The sequence below is a fragment of the Hyla sarda genome, chromosome 4 (assembly GCF_029499605.1).
Source record: "Hyla sarda isolate aHylSar1 chromosome 4, aHylSar1.hap1, whole genome shotgun sequence".
In the NCBI taxonomy this organism is placed as follows: Eukaryota; Metazoa; Chordata; class Amphibia; order Anura; family Hylidae; genus Hyla; species Hyla sarda.
The window spans coordinates 127,264,029-127,276,754 of record NC_079192.1 but is presented as its reverse complement, the minus strand read 5'-3'; the positions used below and the strand labels follow the sequence as shown (position 1 = coordinate 127,276,754).

At 40.2% G+C, this 12,726-nt stretch overlaps 1 protein-coding gene and 1 long non-coding RNA gene across 10 annotated transcripts in view; one reads left to right on the top strand and one right to left on the bottom strand.

Moving 5' to 3' along the window:
- The window catches only part of PPIP5K1 (diphosphoinositol pentakisphosphate kinase 1), a 206,128-nt gene that overhangs the window by 20,614 nt on the left and 172,788 nt on the right, over positions 1-12,726 (bottom strand). For all 9 annotated transcript variants that reach the window (XM_056572092.1, XM_056572093.1, XM_056572095.1 and 6 more), the window contains one exon: positions 62-199. In XM_056572092.1, coding sequence (XP_056428067.1) covers positions 62-199 — 138 coding nt within the window. The remainder of the gene's footprint in view (positions 1-61; positions 200-12,726) is intronic.
- LOC130368443 (uncharacterized) overlaps positions 1-12,726 on the top strand; it is a 35,386-nt gene that overhangs the window by 3,394 nt on the left and 19,266 nt on the right. The window lies entirely within an intron of this gene.

Here is a 12,726-nt window from a genome sequence, read left to right as displayed (position 1 = left end):
ATTTCAGAATGCTCATTGAAACCGGATATAAGTACAATAATAATTAATAAATGTAATATACCTGTTGATCCTCTTGAATGAGTCTCAGCAAACTTTTTACATATGCCTGTTAAGAACTCGCTGACTTGTTTAAGAGACAATGCGTTGTGAAGAGTCTCCAGTGGGTAGATGGTAGGAACCATGGAACATCCTTCAAATCCTGTAATAAAAACAAAACAACTATAAATGTTAACATATCTACATATTAATAAAATAGGACATAAAATCATTAGACTTCACACAATCAAAGACCTCTGCCAACTACAATTGTATATACTTTGTATGCAGAGTTTGGGCAGAACAATGCTAGGAAACCTAGGTATATTGCACACTGTCACATCCTCTTTTGCTTTTTGAACTAGAAGAAATACTCAGTGACTTCTAGCAAACAGGGCGTACATCATAATAGGGCTTGTAAATTATTTTAATCTTTCATAAGGCCATTGCTTTCTACTGTACAGCAAATGATACAACTAGGTACCCTATATCTTTCTTAATATCACATTCTCTCCACTACTCCTGTATAGATGAAACTCTTAAAGCACTTATTATAATCATGAAGGAATATGCTTGAATTCTACAGTGTGGATGGGAGAAAATGGAATTAGCAATGGTGGAACGTTCAAGGTTTACATTCTAATCTACCTGTTCCAATCTACCTGTTAATCTTTTTTTGTTATAAATAAGGAGTTATAAGAGGTAGTTCTCTACTCTTTGATAATGTGTCTATGTTGTTGGTAGTTTCTCAACAAAACTGTCATTGTAAAACCAACATACACAGATGACTTTTGAGGGCTTCTTTTATATTAGGAAATATTTTACCAGTTCTACAAATGTGAATGCATAGTAAAGATTTCAAAGGATAGGGGATAAGATGTCTGATCGCGGTGGTCCCGCCGCTGAGGACCCCACAATCTTACATTCGGCACCCACCGAAGCCACGCTATCCTCTCGACAACGCTGTTGTTACAGCTAAACATGTCGAGGGTGGCTGTACAGTTGTTATTTTAAACTGCACACCACAACAGTGTTTATATTGGTGTACTGCAGCACCATCTATTCTTTACCTATATGGGTAAGAGGCCCATGCTGTTATATTTGGTATGGTCGCATTACACTGTTGTGGTACTGATTTTAATACCACATTTGGGGATCATTATAATTTTTTAAGAGTATCAATAAAAGTTATATTTTAGGGGGTGATCTTGAAGAGGGGAGTTTAGTGACTCCGGGCTTTGGCCCTGGAGTTTGTAGTTTAGCCGCTGAAGACCTCCGCAATCTGTCATTCAGCACCCACCTTTGCAAGCTCTCTTCAGCACTGGAGGCTCAGAGTGTGCAGCGTGACGACCACGGGGCCGGGTTATGGTGACATCATGACTCCGCCCCCCGTATGAAGTCACACCCCACCCCCTCAATGCAAGTCTATGGGAGGGTGCATTGAGGGGGCAGGGCGTGGATAGGGGATAAGATGTATTAGGGCCGTAGTACTCCTTTAAGATTTTTCAAGTTTGAACAGACATACAGAGAAATAACAATAACCCCTTCCCTACCTCACTCTCCAAAACCCGCTCAACAGGAAAAGGAAAAAATCAATAGACAACCAATAATAAGTAGAAAGGCACATAATATAAACATACAACGAATCAGCCCTACTCTACTCCACCCAGTCCATAGGAAGGAGACTTTAAAAGAAGTCCTGTACCTGGAAACGGAAAAGTCCGCAGCTGAGAGATTCTCCCGCCCCCAACAGCAGTTCAGTTTTACTTAGAGAAAGGGTAAACAGCATACCTTATGACTGTGAGCCTTCCATGTGGTAACAGAGCCAGAACTGAGTAATAAGATTCATTGCCAAAGACTATTAGGACTTACACCTCAGGTTCAACTAGCTCCTCTCTACAACCAATAATAATAAGATACAGCATTTAAACATAAGAGGTAGCTGCATGTCATAGACCCTGCATATAGTATCACATTCCTCTTGCCAAAAAAAAAGCAGAGGACAATCCCAGTCAATATGCAGTAGAGTAGCATCAATTTGCCCACACCTAGGACACAAGGAATCAGAGTGCAAGTCAGGTCTATGCAGTAAGATCGGGGTTCTATAAACTCTATGGGGCAGGGCCACCCTCAGAAAGGGACAGCCTACCCCACTTAATTTAGACATTTAAAAAAGGCTGGCAGGCCATTAATCAGACAGGGTCCTGGTACCCCAGAATTTGTCTAACGTGGGGTCTAGAAAATTCCCCACATATCAGTACTGGGGCGTCATGAAAAAGCAGAGATAAAGATATGGTGCAGGACTGATCTATCAAAATAAGAGGTCAGTGAGACACTTCATAGCATACACAAACAAAGCAACCCTCCGGGTCAATTGAGGAGCTGCAGGGCATAAAAGGAATAGAATTATGAACTAAGAGGCTAACTCCCCTAGAATGAGAGGAGAACGTGGAGTAATAGAAGTGACCAACCCAAGCTCCGTGAACAAAGTGTTGTGACTAAGAAGGTGCAATTCTGTAAGGCACAGAATAGCAGGTTGGAACTGTCTCAGTTTCCTAGCCCATGGACATTCCAGACAATAACATAGCATTGAGACTATACATATCCCATAAGAGCAGGAAAGAAATGGAGGAGATCTGGGTGGTATACACAGGAACCACAGAAGTGCAAACTTAAGGAATTATTCTAGTGTTATAGAGTCGGGAAGTACCTGACAAAGAAAGCCAAAATAAAAAAACACATACAAAACATCCCGTCATTCTGGTGACCAATAGGGGAACTACCTCACTCAACAGGACGGGTCAACATGGTCCCGGTAGTAAAGAATTTTCATAAGAAATGTACGCAGGGGGCTATGCGAAGGAAGCAGAATGGGCACTCGGTGAGCCTGCTCCACAGCAAACAGCGAGGTAATAGTCTTTTTTACCAAAGATTTTGAGGATCCAGGGTGGTTGGCCCCTCGACTTTATCCAGAACGTCAACTATGCGTAAATTGTTCTGCCGAAGGCAGTTTTCAAGATAATCTTGTTTCAGCCCAACATCCTTCAACTTACATTGATGTTGCTGCACCTCTCTCTGTAGGGGTGTCATGATATCCTCCAAATCCACAATTCTCTCTTCCAGGGCAGAAGTACGCTTGGAAAGCTTAAGGTCCTTATGAAGAATGTTAAAGTCCTCACTAATGCCCCAACAACTGAATGGAAAGCCCAGGCTCACTGCTTTAAGAACATCAGATAATGTTGTCTCAGGAGAAGTCTCTTCAATGAAGATAGTAGCGAGGAGAGGGAAGCAGCAAGCTCTTGCAATCGAGGCCCATCCATCTCTTCAGAGGTGGAGAGCAAAGAGGGCAGGGAAGCAGCATTGGGCATGGACTCAGAACCACTCTCATAAGCAGGATCCACACCATTATTCCTTGCATATATGTTCAGTTTAGCCGCTATGTCCTTTTGGTAATCTGTGGACAACAAATCACCGGCTGTGACTATGCCCGATCCATTGGCTGGGAATCCTCATCGCTCTTCTTATCCAGCCCCATTAGTCCCTTTCCCCGCACTTGTTGGTCTGGGTACCTCTGCCACCCATGATAAGGAACAGAGAGATCTGCAAATGCACACTGCAAGAGGAGTATATGGAACAACATTCACTTTAAAAAGCACGCTGCAGGAGGAGTATACAGAACAATGGTGACTTATAGAATCATATGGTAGAAGTAGCAAGCAGAGCAATGGGCACTAGCAGGTGTACTCTGCAGCAGGGGTACTCAAGAGATATGTGCACTGTATATGGGTGCCTAAATGTAATGTGCACCACAACTCCCAGCCAGCCCCCCAAGGAGGAGCAGCACACTCATCCCCAGGAAGATGCAGCAGTCCAGCAGATAGGAGCCTTGGGAAGAGAGAGGAGAGCCAAGCACACAGGTCCATGTATCAGCTGTATCGGCAGAGAGAAAGCTAAAGCAGTATGACAACTCAGAGCCCCAGCCTGACAGCCTCTGATATACCAGCATGCAGGAAAAGGAGAGCATAGAGGCTGACTCACGTGGCATGCCCCGTGTGTTATAGCAGAGAGCAGGAGGAAGCCGGGGAGAGGAGAGTCTAGAGAATGCTCAGTACTGGGGACACAGCCAAGGACCGGAGGAGTGGTTGAGGACTGGAGAACAGCATCCCGAGAGAAGGTCAGATCTCACAGAGAGCTGCTCTACATGGCTCCAGGACAGGCAGGATGATGGGAAAGATGGCAGTGCTCCTTTCCTCTGGCACAGGTAGCTGCTAGGCAGAGAGGGCGATTCCCCAGGTAAATCCGATCAATATCAGTCCCAAAATTATTCTGAGTAGGCAGGGAGTCAAAAAAGCCCACTGAGTAGCTAGAAGCAGGCAGGATGGCAGAGCTGTGAGCAGGATAACATGCAGGAGTTGAGGAGGTAACTCCGGTACATCTGCTCAGGCTGTCATGCAGACCACTGCCTTATACACAGCACATTGATCTTTAACTTGCTGTATATTCAATATCCCACATTTTACAAGAATTAACTTTTTGACTCTTGAAGAGGCACTGTAGTGTAGAACTATTTATTCCCTATGCGTAGGATAGGGGATAAGTGCCTGAACAAGGGGGTTGGGGCCGGAGAGTTGGACCACTGGCAACCCCCGGAGTCTCCAGCCTGGCGCCCGGCTCTCCCCATAAACAAAGCTGTGTTGAATGCAGTACGAAGCATAGGTCTACATGCCTTTCCATTCATTTCTATAGGGCAGCCGGAAATACAGCTCCAACTCTTCCATAGAGATATATGAAGGGGCATGTTGACCACAAATTTGTGCGGGGGTCGACAGTCTCCTTTAACGGAGCTGAGATCGCTCCATGCATGGCACATGGCGAACTGGGAGCCGGGCAGGAAGTAACAGGGGCTCTCAGCGGTCGGATCTCCCACAATCAGATCCTTGTCTCCTATCCTTTGGATAGGGGATAAATTGTCCTAAACCACAGTACTCCTTTAAGTTCTACCATCAGTTGAGGAGCACTGTGAAGGGATGGGGCCATCTTTATCATGGCAAAACATCAGACAGTTAAGTACTTAGGGATACCTTTTGGCCCCTGTAAAGATGTATGATCATTTAAGATCAGTAAAATAAATGTCCACATTAAGAGAGGTTTACTGCTTAGTAAGGTTTGAAAGCCCCATAGTGAATAAATGGAGCATGGTGCACTCTGTTTATGCTGGGGCACATGTCACCTAAGTTCTTGTGATCGGTGAGAGTCCCAGCTGTTAGACCACAGATCTACTAGTTATTTCCTATCCTATGGATTGATTGTGGAATAACCTCTTTTAGTAATAGCCACTTTCAAACCTCTAGCCATGTTAGTGATTTAGGATTAACATGTACACCAGGAAAATGCATACTCCTACATATCAACAGAAATTCCAGTAGGTCAACAGAGGCCGAAATCTATAAAGTGCAAAAAGTTTACAATGGGATAACATACTAAAATCGACTACTTCAGAGAAAAGTATACAATAAAAATAAATGTATACTGTGTGATATACAATTTTTTTTCCCAATAAAGACCTTTTGGGTTACATACTCTACTGTATGCCTGTAAAACACTCTGCACAGCATACAGTATTATAAGGTAAAATCCCTTGGAAAAAAACATGAAGGATTTCTGAGGTGGAGAGGTGCACTACATGCTGGGCAGGAAAATTGCTCAGGCAACCAATGCACACCATCATCCTATTCTACTTATTTGGACTCTTGCACAGTACTCACTGGGCATCAGACAATTGCTTCAGCAACTGTCCTATCCAGCATGCAGCCTCTCTATTCCCAGTTTCAGATTGGGCAGGAGAGTACACCTTGATAACCACTTTCATTAATAATAATTTAGAGGGTTACGACGGTGGAATTTTTTTTTTTTTAAATCAACTGGTGCCAGAAAGTTAAACAGATTTGTAAATTACTTCTATTTTAGTACTTCCTTTCAGTACTTATCAGCTGCTGTATGCTATACAGGAAGTTATTTTCTTTTTTGAGTCTGAAAACAGTGTTCTCTGCTGAGGAACTGCCCAGAGCAGGAGAACTGTCAGGAACTGTCCAAAGCAGGAGAGGTTTGCTATGGGGATTTGCTCCTACTGTGGACAGTTCCTGACATGGACAGAGGTGTCAGCAGAGAGCACTGTGGTCAGACAAAAAATAAATTCCTCTGGAGCCTACAGCAGCTGATAAGTACTAGATGGATTACGATTTTTAAATAGAAGTCATTTACAAATCTTTTTAACTTTCTCGGTTGATTTATAAAAAAATTTTTTTTCCACCGGAGCAATAAGTATTTGAATTGTGTAAAGTCCCAATCAAAAGCCAATGGTTAGTGACAATATTTCTCAGAAAAGAGAGTTGTTAGATACTCTTTTAATCTTTGCTGATAGTTTAGTTTACAATAACACTAAAAGCTGATAAATTATTAATAAAATAAACCCAGGCTGGATTTGCTTGAATTATTTTTACTTTAGCAGGGTGTAAAACAGTTATATATTATGTATTGAACAGGCCTTTGGACACCATGGGGGACATTTATCATTGTAGGTGTAAGTGAACTATTTTTCTACACCATTTTTTGTGTGCTGGTAATGTGTAGGAGCACCAAATTTATTAAATGGTCGCAGAGCATTTGATAAATTTTGTGTAGGCCACATTTTCAGAAATTTTACTCTTCACATACACCAAAAAGCTAAGCTAAGTCTGGGCTGGTGTCGTTTTAGAGACTTTTCAGTGGCTTTGTGCCTTTTTTGCACCTTTTCACAAAAAGGCGCATTTCATAAAACCCTTCCATATCATGTGTATTGCCAAAATCAGTGGATTGCAATGCAAAATCAGCAGAAATGAGTAAACCAACAGGGGCAAAAAAGCGCAAATAAACCCTGCTAGCGCCTTTTTTTTGCGCCATTTCTAGACACAAAAACCAGTCTAAAGACAATGATAAATGTTGGCCCATAAGCATAAAGTGTGTCTGTAGTAGGTGTTCTTACGAACTGCAGAGGGCATCCATACAAAAAAAAATATTAAAAGGATTAAAAGAATGTAAAAGCTGTAAAATGCACCAAGGTGTAGTTTCCATATTAAAGGGGTACACTGGTGGAATTTTTTTTTTTACAATTAACTGGTGCCAGAAAGTTAAACAGATTTGTAAATTACTTCTATTAAAAAAATCTTAATCCTTTCTGTACTTATGAACTGCTTTATGCTCCATAGGAAGTTCATTTGTTTTTGAATTTCTTTTCAGTCTGAGCTGTGCTCTCTGCTGACACCTCTGTCCATGTCAGGAACTGTCTAGAGCAGGATAGGTTTGCTATGGGGATTTGCTCCTGCTCTGGAGAGTTCCTGACACGGACAGAGGTGTCGGCAGAGAGCACTGTAGTCAGACAGAAATTAACAACTCAACTTCCTCTGGAGTATACAGCAGCTGATAAGTACTGGAAAGGTTAATATTTTTTTTAAACAGAAGTAATTTTCAAATCTGTTTAACTTTCTGGCAAAAATATAATAATAATAATAATAATAATAAAAAAAAATAATAATAATAATTATATAAAATATTTTCCACCGGAGTACCCCTTTAAGCATTTCAACAAGATTGGTCAATGGTTGGAGTGGAAATGAGCAACACAAATTGACCAATGTTGTTTATATGTAACTTGCTACCAGTTTGTCTAAAAGTAGTTCCTAAAAATATGCTTAAAGGGTTTTTCTAAGAAAACAAAACTGGTGGCTAATGTTTAGGATAGTCCATGAATATCAGAATAAATCGTCTGCAAGAAGGGGCTAGGCTCGCTTGGGATAGTTCAGCTGCTTTTTCTTTGTCAATACTTCTGGATACCATACACTTTACCAATTCTAATCTTGGAAATCACCTTTTACACAATTCTCTTTTACGCAATTAGTTTAGGAGCAGTTTTGAATGTATTTTCTTTAGCTAAAAGTCGATCCAAAAAAAGGAGAAATAAGTCTGCCTCAGTCTTCGCTAAAGAATAAAGCAAATAAACGGCTTACTGTGATACTAAGGAGCATTTCCTACAACCGCGGGAAAAAAAAAACCTTGAGTTTCGTTGCACTCTTTTTTCCAGAGGTAGTGGTACGCAGCTATATACCTAATACCTAGTAACCACTACTGGTACGTATGAATTTAATGGATACAAATGGAGTTGGGCAATGGCATGATGTGAATGCAGTTGACACAGTGCCATTCTGTCATCTGAGGCAGAATGGAAGCTACAGATAGTAATAAAAAGCTATAGCTTCTTAAAAGGGCCTGTCATATAGTTTGCCTCATCTATTCAGAAAAAAAGAACTGTTTGGGTCTAGGCCAGTAAAGAAGAGGCTATTCATGTACAATTGATCTCTAATGAAATGAATGGGAGCTACAGAAGCTATGATTTTATATCAGACAGGAGGCCTCGCATTATATTGCATTTCCTTCTTTACTGCATATGCTTTGCAGCAAAAAGAGTAAAATGTTTTTTCATACATTTAAAGAAAAACTTTTAGATACACAGGTATGTGAAATATAGATCTCATATATATTCTTAAAGGGGTATTCCAGGCCAAAACTTTTTTTTATATATCAACTGGCTGCGGAATGTTAAACAGATTTGTAAATTACTTCTATTAAAAAATCTTAATCCTTCCAATAGTTATTAGCTTCTGAAGTTGAGTTGCTGTTTTCTGTCTAACTGCTTTCTGATGACTCACGTCCCAGGAGCTGTGCAGTTCCTTTGGGGATATTTTCCCATCATGCACAGCTCCCGGGACGTGACATCATCATTGAGCAGTTAGACAGAAAACTTCAGAAGCTAATAACTATTGGAAGGATTAATATTTTTTAATAGAAGTAATTTACATATCTGTTTAACTTTCCAGAGCCAGTTGATATATATATATAAAAAAAAAAGTTTTTGCCTGGAATACCCCTTTAATCTTATTTATACACATATATTCTCCTCTTATATAGTTTGTCTTATGTTTTTACTGTTTTATACTCCATACAATTCTTTTTCACACTCATCTTTTCCCCCTTTCACAAGGTTTTCCATTATATATATATATATATAACATCACACACATACATTTTCAATTATATATATATATATATATATATATATATATATACCCGTTCTTTCTCCTCTTATCCCTGTTACCACCGATATTTCCTCCTCTTCTGTGCTCCGTCTCACACCGCTAGCACCGCTATTGCTGTGATGCAGCAATCTTTTCCCCTTCCTTTCGTGTGTCACGTGACTTAGTTGGTCCCCACCCTTCTCTCACTTGCTCCGTCAGTCAGCGCTACCTCTAACTATTGGTCCTCTGTATTCTGACTAAAAAACTCTATTACATGGTTTTCTACTGCCCCCTAGTGTCCTTTTAAGGACACAGCAGTATATACTAGAATATATTTCTGTGTTTTAGCCTTCAGTGGAATATTTTTTTCCTCATAACTCCCTCACATAATGGAAGGGAAGTCCTTACCCTATATATATATATATATATATATATATATATATATATATATATATATATATATATATATACACTTCATGTATTGATATATTTTACTTAGTTATAATTTATATGAATTTATTCCATATATTGACTTAATTTATTCTAATACTATTTACATATTTAAATCTATACATTAATTTTTATTAATATACTTAAACATTCTATATAAATTATATTATATACATATTTACAATATCTGTTACATACAAAATGTTCAGTGAACAAACTAGGTCTTCAGATGCTAATTTTATTACTGGTGATCAAATCCAAGACCTGGTTGATCAATCAGTGGCCAGATTGGTCAAGTCGGCAGCATCATCAGCTATGGTCTCCATGCAGGAGATAATTGCCAAGTCGGTTGCCCAGACTATTACGCAATTTTCTTCCCAACAGGCGCATAAATCTCAGAGTCACTCCAAAAAGAGGCCATATAATAGAGACAACCCTATTTCTAAACATAATGTTTTGGGTCAAGACAATTTGAAAACGTGCCTCCATCATGCAGTCACCATTCAGATGCCCATATATTGCATCTCCGACCTTCTACCCATGAGGAGGAAATAGATATACGGGGTGAAAAAGCCTCAAAACTTTCTAAGCCTAACTCTTGATGAATTTTCTGCAGATGACTCTGATGAATACTCTGATTTCTCAGAAGTAGATGACCCTTCCTATAATCCAATGGAATCGAAAGGAAGTGATACCAATTTTGAAGAAACCAATGTTTCTGACTCGGCTGTCCTTGACAGCCTAGGGATGTGCTTCTTTGACCCATCCCATATACAAACACCCCAGGTCGGGTGAATGGGCCCCAAACCCTGAGGTTGAGAGATTAAAAAAAGGCCTTGATAGAAAGGCTAGAAATAAGATAAGGGCAGAATGCCCATGGCCTACGCTCTCCCTCAATGCCGCTCAGACACCAGAAGTGGACCCTGTTTTGTTGAAATACATACAAAAGCCTGGCAAAAACCCCAAAAAGGGTACTGACCACAGCTTCAAAGCCTGCCAAGACAAATGTTTAGACCTTTTAGGTCCACTGTCTAAAGGGTGGGCACACAGAGCCATGTGCCTATTCGGCAATGTTAACCAAGCTTTTTGTACAGAAAGACGTTGCTCCATACTCATGAAGCCTGACCCTCAGCTGACCCATTTGGCAACTTCTGAACCATCAACCCCAAATGAAGGGTTTTTGTTTGGAGAGAGTTTCATAAAGGAAATCTCTAAGTATGTTGGCTTATTAGATAAGGTTCAAACATCTTTAAAAAAGGTCTTTTCTAATAAGATTTTTGGACGGGCTGGGAAAAGCCAGGGTTGTTTTCCCAGCCGGGCCCCACAATAAAGAAACCAATATAGAGGCCCCCAACAACAACAGGACAGGATGCCCTTGGAGGGCAAGAGGTCAGAGAGGCACACCAAGATCCAGACCACCAGGTAAGTCAACTCATTTTTTTACACCTTTCAGTGGGAGGAAGACTCCTTCATTTTCCACTGAATTGGGAAATAATATCTTCTATTTTTTAATAGAAGTCATTTACAAATCTGTTTAACTTTCTGGCACCAGTTGATTAAAAAAAAAAAAAAAGTTTTCCATAGGAGTACCCCTTTAAACTCACCTGGGGCAATATTTAAATCACACTTGAAAGCAGATAAAAAGGAGGGAAGTTCACTCAGTCTTTGCATTGTGTGTCTGTGTGTAGCACACTACGAATGGACAGCAGAGAGAGGAGAAGAGAACTGTCTGAGGACTTGAGAACCAAAATTGTGGAAAAATATCAACAATCTCAAGGTTACAAGTCCATCTCCAGAGATCTAGATTTGCCTTTGTCCACAGTGCGCAACATTATCAAGAAGTTTGCAACCCATGGCACTGTAGGTAATCTCCCTGGGCGTGGACGGAAGAGAAAATTTGATGAAAGGTGTCAATGCAGGATAGCTTGGATGGGTGGATAAGCAGCCCCAAACAAGTTCCAAAGAAATTCAAGCTGTCCTGCAGGCTCAGGGAGCATCAGTGTCAGCGCGAACTGTCCGTCAACATTTAAATGAAATGAAAAGCTATTGCATGAGACCCAGGAGAACCCCGCTGCTGACACAGAGAAAGAAAAAATAAATTTGCCAAAATGAACTTGAGTAAGCCAAAATCCTTCTGGGAAAACGTCTTGTGGACAGAGGAGACCAAAAGAGCTTTTTAGTAAAGCACATCATTCTACTGTTTACTGAAAATGGAATGAGACCTAGAAAGAAAAGAACACAGTACCTACAGTGAAATATGGTGGAGGTTCAATGATGTTTTGGGGTTGTTTTTCTGCCTCTGGGTGCCTTAAATGTGTGCAAGGCATCATGAAATCTGAGGATTACCAATGGATTTTGGGTCGCACCATACAGCCCAGTGTCTGAAAGCTGGGTTTGCAGCAGGACAATGACCCCAAACATACTTCAAAAAGCACCCAGAAATGGATGACAACAAAGTTCCGGAGAGTTCTGAAGTGGCCATTATGTCCAATTTGCTTTTTTTTCCTTCCTTTTTTGGTTTAGTTTCAATACACACAAAGGGAATAAACGTGTATAGCAAAACGTGTTACTGCAATCCTTTTCTGTGAGAAATACTTCCATTTTCTAGAAAAATTTCAGGGGTGCCAACATTCACGCCATGACTGTATATATTTAATATTAACTTGTTTTTATGGTATTATTAACTTTAAACTTGCAATATAATGCAAGGTCTCCTGTCTGATATAAAATTGGAGATTTTCCTGTCCTTGGTGACAGAAAATATAGGTTTTATGAAAGACAGGAGGCGAGCCCATCCCTTATCCATCCAATCCATCCAATCTTATTTTTCTTTTTCAGCATACTAATTATTTTGGGATGTTATTCATCTTCGTCAGTTTCATCAGGATCAGAAGGTTTCCTATTCTTCGGTGACCTGTTCTTCTCTTCATTCACCTTCAGTTTGATGGAAATTCTCCTCATCGTTGCTACCAGTTTTTCCAGTTTAATATCTATTTAAGATGGTTTCCACAAAACACCAGCTTGTCAGTTTATGTCGATACTTTTATTCTTGTTATTGTTATTATGATATATTGTCATCTTGTTATACTACACAAAGAAAGAAGATTATAACAGTTATTCAGGACCTATTACC